This window comes from Pipra filicauda, unplaced genomic scaffold, assembly GCF_003945595.2.
Source record: "Pipra filicauda isolate LSUMZ 115617 unplaced genomic scaffold, ASM394559v2 scaffold54_size4384275_pilon, whole genome shotgun sequence".
Taxonomy (NCBI): Eukaryota; Metazoa; Chordata; class Aves; order Passeriformes; family Pipridae; genus Pipra; species Pipra filicauda.
In genome coordinates, this window is record NW_024104698.1 from 3,630,989 (window position 1) to 3,650,763 (window position 19,775).

General features: G+C 42.7%; 1 protein-coding gene across 3 annotated transcripts in view; it reads left to right on the plus strand.

The window, feature by feature from the left end:
• Window positions 1-18,419, plus strand: part of RCAN2 (regulator of calcineurin 2) — an 87,784-nt gene extending 69,365 nt beyond the window's left edge. For all 3 annotated transcript variants that reach the window (XM_027721493.2, XM_039387296.1, XM_027721658.2), the window contains 3 exons: window positions 1,323-1,496; window positions 4,203-4,374; window positions 11,938-18,419. In XM_027721493.2, the coding sequence (XP_027577294.1) occupies window positions 1,323-1,496; window positions 4,203-4,374; window positions 11,938-12,098 (507 nt within the window). In that variant the 3' untranslated portion in view covers window positions 12,099-18,419. The remainder of the gene's footprint in view (window positions 1-1,322; window positions 1,497-4,202; window positions 4,375-11,937) is intronic.
• Window positions 18,420-19,775: the final 1,356 nt, after the last annotated feature.

The window sequence follows — 19,775 nt, forward strand, 5'->3', positions numbered from 1 at the left end:
ACCATACTGACTTGCAGAGATAGCAAAGAAAACATAGAATCACAGAATGGTCTGCATTGGAAGGGACATTAGAGATCATCTAGTTTCAACCCTGCTGCCATGGGCAAGGACATCTTCCACTAGACCAGGTTGCTCCAAGCCCCATCCAGCCTGGCCTTGAACATGTCCTGGGATGGGGCAACCGCATCAGGTTATTGTAATTATACAAACCTCTGACGTAATAGCCCTCAGTGTATGAAATGGTGTTGCAAATCATCTCAAACACTGGATTTTTCAGGATAAAGCACTCTTAAGAGAAAGGGCTTTGCTCTGCCTGATTGTCCATCTTCTAAGACTTCAAATCTTGGTTGCAGTAACTCAAATGCTTGGAATTGATGTGCAACTCAGTGGATGACAGTCTGAAATTTGGGTAAATGCAAAGGCTGGACTAAATGATAACTGCCCCCCCTTTCGGCCTTAATATGTTATGAATCTGTACTTGTGTGAATGAAAAGACCTGTGCAAGTGCCAGAATTGATTTAAGGATTTTGCTTTTATTTGATGGTGTGGAACTAGTCCTCTGCATGCTCACAGCTTACAGAGAAATCACAGAGGGTCTGAGCCTCCAAGGCTGCCAGCGTACCTTGAATTTCTGTTCATCTCCAGGTCCATGGATGTGGTACACTTCAGACCTTTCTTTTACAATGTTGAAATATCCATATTTTTGTCATGTTCTTTTGAAAGTGTTTCTACAGCCTGAAATTTGTCTTTGGGACAGGTCACTGTTTTCAGTTACCCAATTTGTTTCCCAGATGCTGCAGGAACTCTCAAGGAATGACTGTGTTTCTGCACTAAGTATTTAAATGACAAAACATCCAGAACAAACATATCATGCAATACCAAATGACACTGCAGTGCTGATGTGGATGTAACCCTCAGTTCCAGCCTTTCTCTGCTGACTCCATTGTAATTCAGCACAATGGTTGCTTCTGTAGAGATGAGCCCATAGTTATCTGGTGTTTTCAGTCATGTGCCCTTTTCAGCTTCATTTCATGTGTCACTGTGGCAGTTTTGCTCAGCTTCTGTGAGAAGTTCAATAGCTGCTGGGTTCTCAATTTGCAGTCTTCTTCCCCCAAACTTTTTGCAGAGTCCAGCACTACCAGACCAGTGCTTTCCTCAATTTGTTTTCACAGAGCCTTTATTACTCTATGGACACCTGCCCCCAGAGGCCAGTCTGAAACCTCCTGGTTAAATGGTTGTCAAGTTTCAGATTCTCCTTTGACACAGACTGATGTGACAGAGCACAAAATTAATCCTCAGCATTGTTTCTTTTTAATTTGCAGGAGAAATTCGAAGGCTTGTTCCGTGCCTATGATGACTGTGTGACATTCCAGCTGTTCAAAAGCTTCAGGCGTGTGCGGATAAATTTTAGCAGTCCCAAATCAGCTGCTCGTGCCAGAATAGAGCTGCATGAAACACAGTTCAGAGGGAAGAAGTTAAAGTTGTATTTTGCACAGGTAATGAAATCTGGAATCTACTTCTGTCAGTGAAGAGCTTTTATAGAAATATTGTGCAGTATCACCAAATAAAAGTAATAAAGGTTTCTCCCATGCCCAATCTCTCTTCTGAAAGATTACTCAAACCTCCTTATGTTGACTGAACTGTACCTGCCCTGAGGGTCTGTGTAAATTTAAAGGGCTGCTTAGGACTAAAGTTGCTTATTCAACGCACAGAATTACATAGCTTAGAGGTGATTTACAACAGTGGGTGTTGTCTGTGGGTAACTCTCTAAACCAACCATAAAAAAAGTGCTAATGTAAAGAATCCAAATGAGTAATAATTAAAAAAAAAAAGCTGGATTACTTATTTGACTGCAACCCTGAGCCACAGTCAGGCTTCCTCCTGCCTTTTGGGTTTTTTTCCTTACTGAATACATGAATTAAAAATATTGAATTCTCTAGAAAGAATTCATTAAGTTCAAGTAAAAGGAAGCAGGTAGGGGAAGAACAACACTCTCAGCTTGGGGGCATAGGTGATTATATCCATCTACTGGAAGTGTCAGGTGGGGGTTCAGTTCTTCTTGGACAAGGGAGAAAGAACACAGACCTTCCACAGCCTGGGTGGGTAACAGGCCCCAGCCAGCATATAGAAAGGTGAGGGAGGTTGAGAGCCCAACCACGACCTCTTCTGAATGCATTTTAATGAATTGCTGTGGCCACTGTGGCATGTGAGATACCCACTGGTGTCTATGAGCAATGTAAGCATGCTTGAGCAATGTAAGCATGCTTTGGGCTGCCAGATTGGCCCTTCAGAGGTCTGAGATTAAGGGCTGACTCATTTGAAGGTATCGGGAAAACCCAAGAGGCTGTTAAATTGTGATCCTTTTCATCCAAAGTACTTGGTCAAAATAGGAGCTGTTTTGAGCCTCAGCAGGAGATGAGTTCAGAAGATCTTACAGTTGGATTTACGTGTTGAGAATCCACCTTAATGCCATTTTATATGCCGTAATCTCCTAGATCTGGCTCTGGGGTTTTTTTTCTGAGAGGTTTCAAAACCTGCAGTTAAGCAGATCTGAGAACCATTTCACTCTTCCTGCACAATCAAGAGGTTAATTGGAAACTTGGGATAACAAGAAAAAGAAAAATGTGCACAATAGTGATTAGTCTCCCTATCTAAGCAGATTTCCTGCAGAGCCATTCTGGCATCTGCACTGTGCTCTCCAGTACACTCAGCCTTAAGAGAGCTTATTAGTCATGTCCAGGGATGAAGATGTGGAAGCAGCACAGTGTCTGGGGCAGTGTATGGTCTGAGCCAGGCTGAAGAACAACTTCCAGTCCTAGAAGTTCTGGGGAACGTGGAGTTGAGAGACCCAGACTGGCTCTTTGCAAACCCATTCCAGTATGGCAGGATTGTCAGCACCCTGATGCGTTTGCTGTCATGGAAATGCAGTTTATTGTTCTGGGCTCGAGGTGGTTGTAACCTTGCTCAGGTATGGCTGTAGTATAATTCACTTATGCTGAGGCTTCTTTAACATAAAAGAAAAGATCAGGAATTAAACTAGATAATTTAAGATGGAAATAAGACGAGAACATCCAGTTGCAAATTACTAAGGAACATGATAGATTCCTTTATCACTTCAACTAAAGAAATGAAATATTTAGAAACCTTTCTGAAGTTACTTATAAGGCCTTGATGCAGGAGTTACTGGTTTCTTGTGTCATATCTTTTTTTATTTAGGCATTTAGACCAGAAGATCACAACAGCATCTTTTCAGCCTCAAAAATCTCTAAACTAGCAGCTGTGGATACCAAAGCTTTGTACTTATCCTGAGAGAAGGTATACAATAGGCACAAACAGTGTAGCTTTGCTGATGTAACAGCCCTCTGCTGTGCATTTACTGCAGAGGCACCATCTGTAAGGCTGAAATGAAATTCATCTCCAGGCCTTCTCTGCTGAGACTGACGTTGAAACCCTGCCTGGGTGGCATTTGGGATTAGAAGTGTATGGTTTGAGTAATCATTCCATTTAGCCATCCTGTGCGGATGAAAAGCTGGACATGACCTGGCAATGTGCACTGGCAGCCCAGAAAGCCAGCTGTGTCCTGGGCTGTATAAAGGGAACAGTGACCATCAGGAAGAGGGAGGTGATTCTCTCCCTCCCTCTGCCCTCGTGAGACCCACTGGAGTGCTGCATCCAGCTCTGGGGTCCTCAGCACGGGAAGGGCCAGGGCTTGTTGGAGCAGGTCTGGAGGAGGTACACGAGGGTGATCAAAGAGCTGGAGCACCTCTGCTATGGAGACAGGCTAAAAGAGATGTGGTCATTCAGCCAGGAGAAGAGAAGGCTCCAGGGAGACCTTATTGTGGCCTTTCAGTTCTTGAAGGTGGCCTGTGAGAAAGATGGAGACAAACCTTTTATTGCAATAGGATAAGGGGGAGTAGTTTTGAATTGAAAGAGGGCAGATTTAGACTAGATGTAAGGAGAAGGTCTTTTACAATAAGAGTGGTGAAACACTGGTACAGATTACTCAGAGAAGTTGTGGATGTCCCATCCCTGGAAACAGTCAAGGTCAGGTTGGACAGGGCTCTGAGCAAACTGATCTAGTTGTAGATGTGCCTGCTCATTGCAGGAGGGTTGGACGAGATGATCTTTAAAGGTCCGTTCCAACCCAAACCATTCTGTGATTCTACCCTGTATAAAACAATGTCTTTTGTTATGCTTTAAAGATTCAGACCTCTGAGACAGATGGAGACAAGCTTCATTTGGCACCACCACAGCCTGCAAAACAGTTTCTCATCTCGCCTCCAGCGTCCCCACCTGTAGGGTGGCAACCAATAGATGATGCAACACCTGTCATCAACTACGACCTCCTTTATGCAGTTTCCAAGCTTGGACCAGGTAAGCTTGTGGCCCTTGGGTGAAAATGCATCAGAAAAAGAAGACAAGAAATATCAACATAGATAATAGCTGTAGAGGGAGTTGGCATAAAGTCTATAAGTCACTTTAGGGCTTTGGATTTAAGTTGATGGATGTCAACTGGTTCTTTTCTTCAGAATGAGTTTTGCCATATGTATGTACAGAATTGAATGTTACCTGCAGCTTATGAGTGCTGTTGGGTTGAACAGCAGATCAAAGCTTGCTTACAGAATTTATTGTGCTGGGGTTTGTGCTTAGATGAGACAATTGATGGTTTAGGCGGAGCCGGACAAATGTTTTGCCGTGAACTTGAGGAGTTCTTAAATGACATCTGCTTGGTACTGCATTCCAAGATGCAGATACCTCATCAAATGTTTAGGCATTACAGCACCTCCACTGGAGTGGAGAATGTCTCACGTTAACAAGTTTGTCAAGAGAGAACTACCCTTCCTCAGTCCCAGCAGGATTGCTTTGTTAGGAATGCTCATTTTCTGCTGAAAACTGCAGGCAGGTAGAATGGGATAAGTTGTAGCCTCTGTTAACATAGAACAGATGTCAATGGGTAAGGCAGACAGGCTTTCTTCTGTCTTCCCATCTTCAGCTGATGCCAGTATTTGAAGATAGCTGGAATTTTCAAGCAGTGCTTTCCCTTAGAAAATGCTCATCTGATAAAACAAAAAGTTTTCAGAGGAGAGGGTTACTTTTGATTTAATTAAGTCATCTTTACAAATGGTTTTCTTTTTAAGCTGTTAAAGCATCCTCTTTGAAAAATTTCAAAATGGAAAAGGTTCCAGTTTCAGGTCTAAGCAGTATTGTTTAGAAATTAATTTACATTCATAAACCACAAGGAAAAAATAGCTTATTAAATTATGTTCAGACCAAAATAAAACACTTCAGATCCAATCTAATAACAATTGGAGGGGTGAGCTTATGAAAATTTAGCAGTTTATTTTTGAAATTCTTGTGGGATGAGAGAATTGTTTTCTCCCCAGTGGTACAGGAGATTCTGCTTGCTCGCTCTCAGAGCAACTTCCACTTGAAGACATCTTATCACTGGGGCTCTTGTGCAACTGCACCAGAGCAACCCAGAGCTGGAGTGCGTGGGGTGCAGGAAGATGTTTCATGATTCACAAGGTTTGCTGGATTATCTCCTATCTTTTTCACATGGGATCCTTCACAGTGGGAAAATAAATATCAGGAGAGCATCAGAGATTCCTGTGGTTTATTCCCCTTCAGCAGGAAAGCCCACAGAAAAAGGCAGTGAAGTGTAATGCTTCGTACTATACAGCATATTATTATTTCCAGAATTGATACTTTGCTTCTAAACTGCTGAATAAAAGAAAAACAAAAACCTTTTTTTCCTTCCTTTTGATGCAGCAATGTTATAAATGGAAACATGTAAACGAATTCCTGAGCTAGCTGGGTAATAAATCAATTCCTATTCTGGAGCAGTGGAATGTGAAATATCACTCATTGTCCCACACACTGGGACAGCTTTGCGTGAAGGTCAAATTCACCAGGATTTAAGGAGCCTGAAGGGAGCAATATGAAAAGTCGCTGTGTGCTCTCTTCTTTCTATTTTTAGCACTCGTTAGAGGGATCAATTTTAGTTAACTGCAGCGGCGGGTTTAAAATAGTGTTGCTGTTCTCAGTTTGTACATTTACTATGTTTAGAATTTCATTGAAAAACAAATCCCACTGACACTCATTTCTTGGTATCGCAGCAGTGAGACATACTGGTGGGAATCAAATAGCACTGGTAGCTGCAGCAAAGGGAGATTTTTTTTCCATTCAAAAACACAATTAAGAAATGTAACTATGGCTTATCGGCTATTGAAAAACACTGGCACAGTTGTTTACAGAACTGTGAATGTTAGAGCCTGACTTCCAGGTCTTTAACTTGCAGGGAATCTTTGCTATGTTAAATCTAGCAATTTGGTAAAATAAATATCTAAGGACCAGGAAAACTCATGTGAGCTTGTAAACAGTGAATAGTGTCTTTGTATGTCCTCAGCACAAGGTGAATTTTACTGACCTACTTCACTGGGAATGCAAGATGCACCACTTGGACACGCTCCTTTCCCATTCCATGAATACAGGTCACCTCCTGTCACACTATGCTGCCATAATCATCATAGCCACAAAATTAGAGACCAAAACTCTCCCTGGCTGCAAAACATTGGGAGATTTGCTCCAGAGTATAATGAATATGTAGGTGAGTTAAAAGATTTGCTGTGTGCCCTCCTTTTCCAAGCTCAGTTTTTGGATAGGTGTTTTTGCTGCAGCAGTGACCGACTGGCATCTCAGGGATCTAACGGAACAGGTTTCTTCCTGCTGTACTCAAAAGGAAGCTGGTTTTTGGTCCTTTCACTTTAAATTGAGATCAGTGAGGGTGCATTTACTCTAAGGGAAGATCATGGCATATTTAATTAAGATCCTGGTTGATTGATGTATATTCTCACTTTCTGCAGATGCAGAAATTAGGCTTTAAATGAGGCATGAACGGAATGCTGTAGATCAGTCAAAGCCAGGAACTGTGACTGTGCTTGGTGCTGACCACCAGCCTATAAATTTTTCAATATATTGCAAATAAAGAAGTGTGTGGTCATTAATCAGTTTGATGGAAAATGTTCCCACTGTCAAGAAAACTTCCAGATTTGAAATGCTAGTATAGTCTCAGAGGCATTGTGCTGAGCTGGGGTGGTTGGCTGGCTGTTTGCCTGGCAGGTCCAGGTTGTATCCTTGCCTGGCCCGACTTGGACCTAACCTTTTCGTACAGGAATGCTTGCAACCTACCAAGCTGTTGTGTAGTCTAGGTCCTCATGTCTTTTCCATAACATTTTATAAGGTCTTAGTTTCATCCCACTGAGGAAGACCAGAAATAATTTTATATGAGAAATGCTTGTAGGAGGAGGAAGGGGGAATCTCCAGGTCCAAACTGTATCTAAATCAGAGCTGTTCCTCTCAAAAGAAAGGCAGCTGTTTGCTCTGCCAATTATTACTACAGTGATCTACAAACCATCCTCTTGGCATGAGAATATGCCCTTTCTTTTTTGGAAAGCTGTCTTACCCTCTCCCTATCCACTCCTCAACCTGCCCATATCTGTCCTCCTTTCCCCATTGCCTCTTTCAAACATGTCACCCCAATTTCTTCACAACAGATTGCCCTGTACTACCTTAGTTTCTAATTGTGCACTGCAAAATGCCTTTCTCCAGGTGCCACCCTGGGCTCCCCTTGCCAACCTCAATTTCTGCCTGCTGCCCACACGAATTCCCCTTGTCCCTTGACTTTGATTCACAGATCACTGCTCCACTGATGAGGGTGCTGAGCACTTTATCTGTTCCATACACTCCCCGGTGTGATTTTGCACTCTCTCAGTTGCCACTCACCTCCACAGCTTCAGGCACTGTTGGAAAACCTGTGCAGGCTGGGCACTATCTCTAGTAGTCCATATAGACAAGTCTGTACCAGTTTGGGTTCTCTCCACATTTCCCAGCCCCTCATCAGCATTCCAGCAGGCTTTGCACCTCGAGCTACACTCCAGGTCATGTAAAATACATTTTTCACATTACAAAAGCACCATTCTGAAGTGTCACAGATGGTGGCCCTTGGGTCCACAGTAGTGGCTCTTGGGCCACAAAGGAGACCTGGCAGCTATCTGTGCCACTTGGCTGTTGGGTCTGGGTTTCATTTTTGTCTCTGAGCAATTCAGAAGTAGCTGTTCCTGCCATGCTCTAGTTGGGCTTCTTGAGGAGCATGCATAGCTTTTGCCCCTGCTCCACCCTGTGTTTGGTTCACCTTTCTTCAGGGCAGGGGAAAACAGGAGAGAGCAGGACTCTGCCCAGGAAATGCCACACACAGGGATTTCAAACCATGTCTCGTGCAGCAAATTTTCTGTCCCCAGGTGTTTTCAAAGTCTCATGTTTGTTCTCACTAATTCAAAGGAAATCCTAAATACTTTATATGATTCCCAGAGATGATTAAAAGGGGATGGAGGGAAAAAAAAAAGGTAATAGATAGGAGGTCTGCCCTTCCTCTCCCTGCTGTTCTGTGGCTGCTTCTGCCCTTCCCTCCCCTTATCAGGGGCAGGGTACAGGGGAGCTGGTGGGTGGAGAAAACTTTTCCTCTGGTCAGGAGAGGAGGGTGCCCTGCTCCTGTAGCAACATCAGTTATGGACTTCCAGGGAGAAGCTCTTCTATTTTGCACGTGACACATCCATGCTGTAGAGGTATTTAGTGGGATGGGCTGTAGCTCTTCCATCATAAACATGCACCTGGACAAAGGACTGCATGTTATTTGCACCCAAGTATTTGTAACATACTTGGATGAAGGGACTATAAGTGGAAGGTATTTTTATGATGCTAATGCCACATTTAATGTGGAATGGGCAGCTCTGAACCCATTAACCTTTGCTCATGAGTCTGAATCAGGGATGAGGTAGCTACACAGTATTATTACCATTTGTTCATTATTCATTAGGCATATGAGCATTGTCCTTGCTGGACAAAAGAGCCTCATTAGACAGGAGCTGCACCATCAATGAAAGGTCACGGTATTGATTCACAAAGGGATAGAAAATCCCATGCCATTATTTTTAATTCTGAAATGCCATAAGTCATTTTTGTGCTGTTCCTGTGGTCATCTTCCTTGTGTCACCTGAGGCTGTGGGTTTGCTCATGGTTCATGTGGTCACCAAAGGTTCACCCAGTGACATAAAAGTAGCTGTGCTTTTTGTTGAGTGGGGAAACTTCAAATTCTTATTGTTTTTCTTATGTGAAGCAAATGAATAGAGGAACATCAATGCTTTTTTCAGAGGTTTGTCAGAAACATTTTCTGACAAATCTGTGTGGTAGAGATGCCACAGCTTAATTCTTCCCTACTTTACATCCTGAAGGCAGGATAAATTGATAAATTTTGTGGTATTTTTCTGAGTAAATTTATGTGAGTTACCATTGCTATCTCATCTTATGTGAATATTTAAACTAATTTTTAAAGGATAGAGATAGGCCAAAGATTGCTGAAGGAGAAAGACCCCTGTCCCCAGGAATCCTTTGGCTTAGCCTCTTAGATTTCCTCGGGTGAGTGGGACTAGTAGGAACATGGGGCAGTGGAGGACCTGAGGACACAAAGGAGGCCACATCAGAGACAGCTGGATGAGATCACTGGACAAACGCTGGACTGGTATTAGCTACAGAAGTTGGTGACTTTTAACTATGCTGACTCGACTTGCTACTCATAGCTTGGGACAACGTAGATCTTGTAAACATGACTCAATGGCAGTGACTCAACCATTGCTTCAGTAGTTGAACTGCTGCAAATTTAACTCATTTTTTTTATTATGCAGGAGGTGTTGTTTAAGAGGAAAGAAAAAAAAATGTAGAAAAAGCAGAAGGGAAGGGCTAATCTGGCTGTATCTATCGGATTTTTATTTTGTACTTACCACTTCAGTGTATTTTTGCAAAAAATAGTTACATTCTGGAACAAGATACAGCTGTACAAAAGTCCCAGAGTTACTGTTGCTCTGTTCCTAGCTCATCCATGAAAAGGTTTTGTGCCATTTGAGCCACAGTTCTGCAGGCATGAATAATCCTGAGTACAGAAGAGAGTCTGCAGCTCATTTATGTTCAGAAATAACTGTATGCCTTAAAAACCTAATTTACAAGTGCATCACATTTTGGTTTGCAAAGTGACATTAATTGCTGCTGCAGTTACGCGTGCCACAGGCATCTGAATATTTTTTTTCTCGTGTCTGTACCTATTTCCACTGTTCTTTTTCAGCAGAAAGAGTCCTTCTGGGAAGGATTTGAGCAGTAAAAGAATGTGGCATTTGAACCGGGATTATTACCTTTTAAGAGGGCAGTGAATCTGATTTACTCGGCGGTGCTGGTGTAGGAGGACAAGCCCGGTGCTGCGTGTTTGCGGCACTGCAGAGCTGCCTGTCGCTGACAGTGACCAATGCAGCCCTCGGTGCTGGATGGCAGCATTGACGTCAGCCCAGAGCTGAGAAATTAGCTGAAGCCTGCAGGGAAAATGGGCAAAGAAAAACCATATAATTTCTCAATGCAGCACAACCGAGCTATTTCTCTTTTTTATATTTTAGCCTATCAGCAAGACCTGTAATGCTTTGCTCAATTTGGATTCAGAGGAAAGGTTGCCAAAAATAGAGCAGTTAAATGTCAACATTAATGGTATCACAGCAGTAAAATATTTCTCACAGCAAGATGCCTGACTTATAGCTATTATTCACTAGTTGCCTCCTATTTTTTAGGCAAAAATACATCATGTCCTCTAGTCTCAAGCCACCCAGGCTTATTTGGACCAGGAATTTGCCAGCACAAACAGCACATGAGCACAGTAGCAGAACTGTGTGTACTAGTTCATAGCCAAACCTGCAACCCCTTCCTCACATGAATGACTCTGCCACAAAGTAGCTAACAAATAAATATCCAAATTCGTACCACGACCAAACTATAAGTGCTTTGAGGCAGGAACTGTCGTTTGCTTCCATCGTACACCACCTGGCACTGCTGGGTTCTGCTTGTGCCACAGCATTTAGGAGTCGCTGTGCCACAAACAGAAGTCAGCTGGGTGTACTGGCACCTCACCTTCCTCACCTCTGAACATTTTGCAGGAAATGTTTTTTTTTCTTTAAAGTCTTAAATTAATTCCTTGCAATTTAATAACCAATACCTACTTGTATCCCTTGTACAATCCAAAACACACGTAGTGCCAGCAGGCTGAATGCAGGACTGATCCTTTGTTTGCTTGTGGACTCTGGCGGGAAACCACCCAAACCATGTTCATCTTCCTTGCAGGAGTACTGAGTGGAGACTTAAATAAGAAATGTAGATAGTTACAAAATGTAATGTATTGTTTAAGCATTTAGCCTGCTAGTGAGCACTGACAAACTGTGCTCTAATCTCATCTGCAGAGACAGAATTTGTTACAGCCCCAGCTAAAGAGCTTTGAAACTCAAAATCCATCTGGAGCAGAGATGAGTATTTTTTTATTTCTGGAGAAATTAGATCAAGTGTTGAAGTCTGTCTGAGGGCAACAAGTTGCAGAATCCAGTGGACTTTAAGGGTGACTGTAGCCACACTAAACTGAAGGAAAACAACAACAACAATAAAGAACAGCCCCAACCCAAAAGGTGTGATAACTTCACACCAAAGGGTTGATATGTTGAGTTCCAGTTCCTCTTCTTAACCATGAACTTCTGTGTTCTTTCTCTTCTTCCTACTTTGTGGGTTTATTTCACTGCGGTCGGCACCAATATTGGTGCAAAGCACCATTACAGACAACCAGGGTGCCTGTATTTTATCGTGCCTTACAGACCAATGCACATTGCCCCCGGGGCAGGATCCTCAGGAGCTGTAGTGACAGCTGACAGAGCCCAGCCTTGCTGGCCTTCACCTGTATTTAGGAGCAGCACACTCTCATCTACCCTATCCAGGTGCAGGACTGTTCTGCAGTCCAGGAGTGCCATGGCCTGTGTTGCTACCCAGACTGCCAGCTTTTGATATTTTGTTTTTCTCTGCTTCCAGGAGAGAAATACGAGCTGCACGCGGGAACAGAGTCCACTCCCAGTGTGGTAGTGCACGTCTGCGACAGCGACATGGAAGAAGACGAGGACCCAAAGAATTCTCCAAAGCCAAAAATCATTCAAACTCGACGCCCTGGTCTGCCGCCGCCTGTATCTAACTGAGCCTCTCCGGCAGCCGAAGCAGCACTTCTCTCCTCCTGCACAGCTCTTGGTTTTTGTTTGCTTTGTTCTGTACAAAGGCAGCCATTGCCTTCTGAGTACCGGGACATTAAGGTCATTGAAACCCCTACACAGTAATCAAGCCTATGTAACAAAAGGGCTAGGAAAAAGATCTTTGTACATGTAACCATATCACACCAACTAATAGATCTAGCTGGAAAGGGCAAAGCAAGGCTGAAGAAACAAGGGAGGGTTTCAGTCTGAGGATCTTTTCACAGCTGTAATTTGCATGCTGAAACACCACTACCAGAGAGATCGTTCAAGGTGGAAATTAGGCTGATATCAGGCTTGATATTCAAACTCCCAGGATACTTGCTACTGCCTTTCATCAAGCAGCCTGCTCCTCTGCCCTCCTCACTTCCCAGCAGAGAGTTTTTTTCCCTTTTTCTTTTATTTTTTTTAAATGGGGGTATGTGTGTTGTTTTTAATCTACTAGCAGCTTGGTCCCAAATCTTCGTTCGCGAAGCCTAGCCATGATGAGCAGCTTGGTGGCCTTTTCATCCCCCGGAATTTTCTGTAAGGAACACTATCTTTGCAATATTTTTAGAAACAGCAGAAGGCCACCCTCTTCCACCAGCAGCTGTAGAGAACACTGGTCTGTCATTGTGGCAGGGATGTGAGACAGAGCTCTCTGGGCTCAGGGGAGAGGCAGCAGCTTCCTGGAGGGTGTGGTGTCTGTCAGTCCTTCTCTCTGAGGAGGAGGGAGCCAGAATATCAGCAGGGATTGTGGGTTTATCTTCCATCAAGGTATGAGTGGTACTTCTGTCTGAGTCTGAGGAAGAGAAGCTGACTGACTGCTCATTTAAGATGGGATTCCTTGCTCTCTGTCATAGCTGTAAGTTCCAGTAATGATACAGGCTGAATGCTTTCCTAGTGGTGTGGTGAATAGCTGTCAGTAATTACGTGTGCATCTCTAATATTCAGCCCTTTTCCCTTCCCACTTCCTGTGCTTCAAAGCCCTTTTTGAGCTGTACGCAGTTTGGGTTTGTGGAGGTGAGGAGAGGTTAGTTGGAGTTCTTTTGTTGGTTTTTTTTCTTCTCTTTTTTTAGGCCAAAGAAAACAGGACCATAATTACACACTTGAAATTAGACTGCATGCAACTGAATCCCCTTTTTTCACTCTGTCCTGCATGTTTCTTTCACTTGCAATATATACTGGGTTACAAAAACTGTTCTGTGTTTGCATCATGGCTGACAGCAGACAGATCCCGGATTCCCTGTCTGGCAGATCTTCCATGATGATTTATTTTTTTAATGCGTACTTGTCATTTTGAGAACATATTTTCTAGACATTTGAGCTCAGATTTTGCATATATTTAAGCATGCGCTTAATTTATGCACATGAGTAGTTCCACTGAAATTAATACTGCAGATGTCTAAGGTACAGTGGGATTTTTAAGCTAATTAGCTGCAGCTGTACTCCCCAAGGTGACTCTGAAATGGCACAGCGAGATTCCACAGTTTAAAATCCTTTGCAGGTTAAAATAAGTAAATATATCTTGGAAGTTCACTCTAGGATCTGAAAAGTCAGCTTATGTTCTGTAATCAAGATTTTTTTGTCATAAAACCTAATGATCTGGTTTCTGAGGGAGGGTTCCATCACGCCCTTAATTAGCAGCAAGGCTACAAAGCTTCAGCAGGGTCAAGTTCCCTTTGCTGTGGTCTTGGCCTCGGTGGCACTTCCAGGACAACAAGAGTGTTGCTCTGTCAGTGAGGACAGGAGATGGCATTCCCAATGTGCATGGTGAGGATGTTCTGAGAATGAGAACTTGTCATTCTCATATAGTTCATTCTCTGACCACCACAGCCCCCTGATATTCCTGATGAGATGCAGTGCTTTACTTAGCATATATCTATAATGTGATACTTGTTACTGTATTATGGACATCGTGGTGTGTGTGTTACATTCACAGAAGCACATTAACTACAGCAGAGACTGAACAGAAAATGGGGCTTTAATATCCTCATGATGACTGTGTAAAGTTTTCCTAAAGTAACTCCTTAGAGGTTTCACTTCAATTATTTTTTCAGTGATGTATTTAGAATTGGTTCAAGTAAACAAATTGTCACTCACAGCCCTGAGACTGTACCCTGATGTTCTTGTTGAAAACACTATCATAGGCTGCACAAGGTATTTCAGGAGTAACACCACTGGCTTTTTTGAGAACATACAGAATGCTGAGGTGCTTGGGGTTTAGGCCAGTATAAACAGGGACAGTAAGATTTAAACATGTAAGTGATCAGAGATCATCACCAATCAAAGTGATACTCTGGGTTTTTTTATAGGCAAGACTGTTGGAGGCTGAATCTTGTCCTTGTATCCATGCTCTCAAACTTTGAAGAGACCTGGTTCTGAACACAAGGACTTTGGCCTCAAATGATGTAAAACTATACTGCAAATTAAATCACTGGACCTTAAATGTTCTTTCCTCAAAGTGCATTTTCAGACAGATTTAAAATGAGGCCCTGTTTGCTGACTACTCTGGCCTGTGTAAGGCTGTGTAGTGCTACCCAGGAGGCAGTGGGACATGGCTCATTGCTTAAAGCACAGAAATAGAAACACAACTGCAAACCGGAAAATTCAAAGCAGCCTGTTGTAACTATGGTCAAAGGTCATATATCACCTGTATATGATAAAATAATGGTCATCAGAAGGAAAATGTTTCAGGTGTTATGAAATAATGTCCTTATCATCAAAGTCACAGCATTTGGGACTCTTGAGAGAAACTGGTATTTTGCTAAAGGCTAGTTTTTGCCTGGCATGGAAGGAAGGCTTCTTTCAAAAAATGCTGACCATCTGGAAGGGGAACTGTCCTATTTAATTCAGTAAATCAGAGGCAAAGCCCCTACTTTCCCAGTGGGAATCTGCTTTTCTGTAGCATCTCTGAGCTCAGTTGCTCTGACTTGCACTTCTCACAGGTGTCAGTAAATTCTCTTATGTCTTAACCCTGGAAGAATGTTACATTACAGCTCCTGAGGCACAGTGACACAGCTGACATCCTTTTAATTTCCTTCCCAAAGCAGGAGCCAGTGGGAGCAGCTGGCGGCAATGCCCTGAGGCCTCCTTTGGGTGGACAGCGCTCCTGCTGCTCCTTGGAAATTAAAAGAAGGAAATCAGGGGAGTACAGTTGCTGTTTCTGCTGCCTGCTTGTCCTTTCTGACCTCTGCAGATATGAAACTGAAATTTTAATTACTTCCTCAGTACAGGTTAAAGCATGAAAACATTTCCAGTGCATGGAAAAGGGGTATTTTGGAATCTCCTCTTTTGAAAGAGAACAACAAAGAATTTCTGTGGCCTTGATTTTTGAAATTAAGACAAGGTAGTACAAACCCCCATTCCTAACATACGCAGACACACTCCAGTACACTTCAGTTTTGGCAAGAAAACACGGCAAGATCATCCCTTCCTCTACTATAACAAGACACTAGACATAGTTACTGTAAAGTGCTTTATATTATAAAAATTCTCCCCATGGATAAACTGTGTAGCATTTATTTGATCCTAAATTGGGTGAGAGGGCTGGGTTAGTTATATTTTGGTCTTTTCCCCCCTCCCTCCCATTCAGCAACACCGAAAAAGCTTTTTGCAAAAAGACAGACTGTCGTTTGTACTGAGGAATGGATCGAAACACCTCACAAGATGTGATTCCAGTGGTTTGTCTGAGCACTGCCACAGATGCCATGAGCGTTTCCATTGCATTGTACATACTTTTGAAATATTCTATTTAGTCATATTTTATAGGACTATTAAAAAGCTACTGCCTAATTAATCACTTTTACACTTGTATAATTCAGAGCTTAGTTTAAAATAATAAATATGGCAAACAGTATTTTTGTGTTCTGCTTGCACTGGCGTTTGGAAAGCAACATTTAAAGAGTTAAACTATATCAGTAAACTGAGTAGTGTGGTGTATACCTCTGGTAGAACTGAAAATGCTTAAATGTGTGACATAGGCCAAACTCCGTTTCAGTAGAAATTAGAGAAAAAGGAGTTGGCAGGATATGCCATGTTCCATTTTAAGCTGCTGTAGTTTCAGAGTCATGTGAACTTGCTCTGGTTTGCTGTGGATTTGGCTCAATGTACACAAGAAAAACTGTAGCACAGTCCCTGGTGAACAAAAGCACGTCCCTGACCTGATGTCATTCTCACCATGCTTTTATAATCATGGGTGATGCAGTGGGCGTGAGTGCTTGGACAAGGAACATGGAATTCAGCTGCCAACCAGGCTGGGGAAAGTTCTAATAACATGTGTTGTTATAAAAATTCAAATTAATTGTTTGTTGTCTCTTGCCTCAGTTTGTACTGGATCTTGCAAAGGACTGGAAACTGGGAGATGAGTTTGCTGATAACTGTCCTGTGAAATTCTTATATTGGATTTGGAAAAAAAAATTTTTTCTGTGTGCCTGGCATAAAAGACTTAGTTTCTCAAAAGATGATTGTTCATGATTACAAAAATTAGATCTGCTCAAGAAATCTTGCTGGAGATGTAAACTATGAGCTCTTTGATTCCTTTGGAAAACACAGGCCTTAACCACTGTGTTTTATTAGAAAAAGTAGTAATAGTGAACTTCTTCTGGAGTACTTTAGAGGTGAAATGTAGGAGGCCTGGTTTATTCTTCACTTGGAGCACCAAACGAGCTTTCCCTACTACAGTGAGATTCTCCATCCAACCCATCTGAAATGCTCTGTTACTGACATGCTGGTTGTGGCTCTTCCATGGTACTTGGCACTGGATGCAGCACTTGGAAATGAGCTTCAGAGCTTCAGCTGTGAATGGCAGAGAGCTGTGTGTCCCAAAGGATCGCAGGCTGATTATGGTTACAGTGCTTTCAGATGCTCTAAAGAACCTTTACTGAATTTATTATTGGTCCTCCTTTAGTGGCAAACATTTTATCACTAAAATTTTAGCTGCTTCAGGCTTTCTCTCACATACCAGTATGAATTTAAGACCTTTGCATTTCCTTGCTTCCTCTCTGCCTAAGAAATGACATTTAGTTCTGTTTTACCAAAAATCCAAACCAGGTATGGACTGAAGTCCCAGCTAGACCCTCATTTATACTTGCCCTCACACAAAGCTCTTGAATAATTTGTTACGCTAGCAAAAACAAACAAACAAACAAAAAAAACCAAAACCCACAAAAAATCCAAACGTGGCTTCTCCTGGTTTAGCCCATCTTCTAAGGGAGCACAGCAGCTTTCAATATTCCAGCCTCCTCCTAAAAGGAGATGTTTTTCTAATATGAGCTGTGCTCTTTTTTTAAGTACATGTAAACTGCAACATTCAGGGGTAAAATGACCAGGGAGGAAATGTTGTAAAAGCTCTTTCCCACAGGTCTGTTTGAACTGTGGAGTATATTTGCTTTGGCTTGGAGGGGAGGGAAGCTGGCACTGTTAGAGGCAGAACAGCAGCAGCACTCCCGTAGGATGGGCAGGAACCTCAAATGCCTCCACTGCAGAGATGCTCAGAAAACTTTAAAAACCAAACCAGCCTGAATTCTCTCTCCCCTTCTGTCAGTTTGTTCGGTCACTACACAGAGGTTCTGAGGCTGCAGCAAGAGTCATCTTAATACAGGAGTATGTCCTGGTGCAGCAAAAGCCTAGATGGGGGTTGTTAGTGAGATTCTTACTGGAGTCAGGCTGAGAAAGCTGTGAAGTGTGAGCAGTCTCAAACGAAAAATAAAGCTATTCAGAACCTTAAGACGGACTTCAAGATTCAGATCCACGTAACTGAGAGCTGTATTAAGGGTCCATTTGGGTCAGGGGTTTCCTCACATCAGTAAGAGTATCCAGCAAGAAGGATTAAACTTCTCTATTATTCTCACCAGAAAATCAGCCAAATTATTGTAACTGATCGTTTATCTAGTGCGAGGAAGTTGTGTCTACATTAGTGTCACACAGATGTGTTCTCTTCACTGTTGGGTTAATGAAGGTAAATGTTTTGAATCTATTTTAGAGCAGAGTTCTTGTTCAGAAACTTCTGAAAGAAATGCCATCTGTAACGACTGATGGATCCTTAAGTGTCAGTTTGGCAAGTTGTCCTAATGTGGGTAGCTGCAGAAATATTTCGTGTATGTTGTTGTAGATTTAAAAGCATTACTCATGGTTTCATTCGAGTGTCTGCACTTCTGACACGGATGTGACATATCTGTATATATTATAAATCAATACTATTTTTAACCACATATTTTGTACAAATATTCACATTAGCTCTGTACTTCAATGAAAATCTACTATGGTATTAAACATTTTGGTGGAATTAGCAAACTCCTTGTCTGTGCTTTGTTTTCATTTTATAATGGTGTTAAGCAGCTGAGCCATTTCTGGCATCCAAGACAAATATTATCATTTCCAGCTATTTAGAGCAGTTCCTTAAATCCAGGTACACCTGTACCCTCTAGTGACTGATCCCAGCCACTGCAGAGGCAGCTCCCCACACGTCCAGATCTGAGTGAGAAGCCAAAATCAAATCCGAAACAACAGTAAATGTGAGCACAATTTTTCCTAGCTAGTGAGAGTAACACTGTGGTACAGCACATTGCTGTTGAGGGACACCCAACTTGAGATTTCAATACACACAGGTGGAGTTCTTTAATTACTTTTATTTTTACAGCTTTCTCCAAAGCTTTTGATACAGGTCACAACGGGGAATCGGATCATGAACTTTGTGCTACACATGTGGTCCAGCTCAGTTTCCAACTGTACAACAGCCTACTAACCACAGCAGCAACATACACCTCTAGTCTTGTTCTAGTCTCACCTGTAACAGAACCCTAATGAAGGAGGAAAAAAAAGACATTAAGAAAACAACTAAAAGAACTAAAAGAGCAGGGTGAGGGGGAGGAAGGTATCACATATACCTGTATGTATATATACACACACATACATACATATCTACCAGATAGGCATGCCAGCTATAAAGTGATTAATAAGGTGCATGTACCCATGCATCATTAAGAGGATACTGGCTTTGTACACTGCCGTGAAGTGGGGTGGGGGTTGTGTTCATACAGGGCATAGGCTGTGGACCCATACATGGCACAGATCCTCAGCTAGGAAAGGTGGGAATGGGAAACCCAGTTTGGATTTTTATCCCATTCAGCAGTTCAATTTATCGTGAGATGAAGAGAGATAAACTCATTTTGCTCTTCATTCGAGGGCATGGCTGTGGGTCTGAACACCAGAATGCGGGAAAAAGTATCTGGCAGGGAAAAAATGCTCATAACCCAGCCAGCCCTGCCTGGGCCCTGCTTCTATATAATTTCTGTTTAATTTACAATATGAAGCAACACCCTTACAACCTGCCCCTCTTGACACCTGCAGAAGGGCTGTTCCAGCGAGCTCCTCTCCCACCTCATCATGGTGGGCAAACACTGTCCTGAGGTCACCTCACACCCTGAGGGTGCTGGTCGGCAGTGGCTGAACATGAGCCAGCATGTGCCCAGGTGGCCAAGAAGGCCGATGGCACCTGGCCTGCGTCAGCAATAGTGTGGCAGCAGGGCCAGGGCAGGGATTCTACCTCGTTACTCGGCACTGCTGAAGCACCTCAAATCCTGTGTCCGGTTCTGGGCCCCGCACTTCAGGAAGGACATTGAGGTGCTGGAGCGTGTCCAGAGAAGGGCA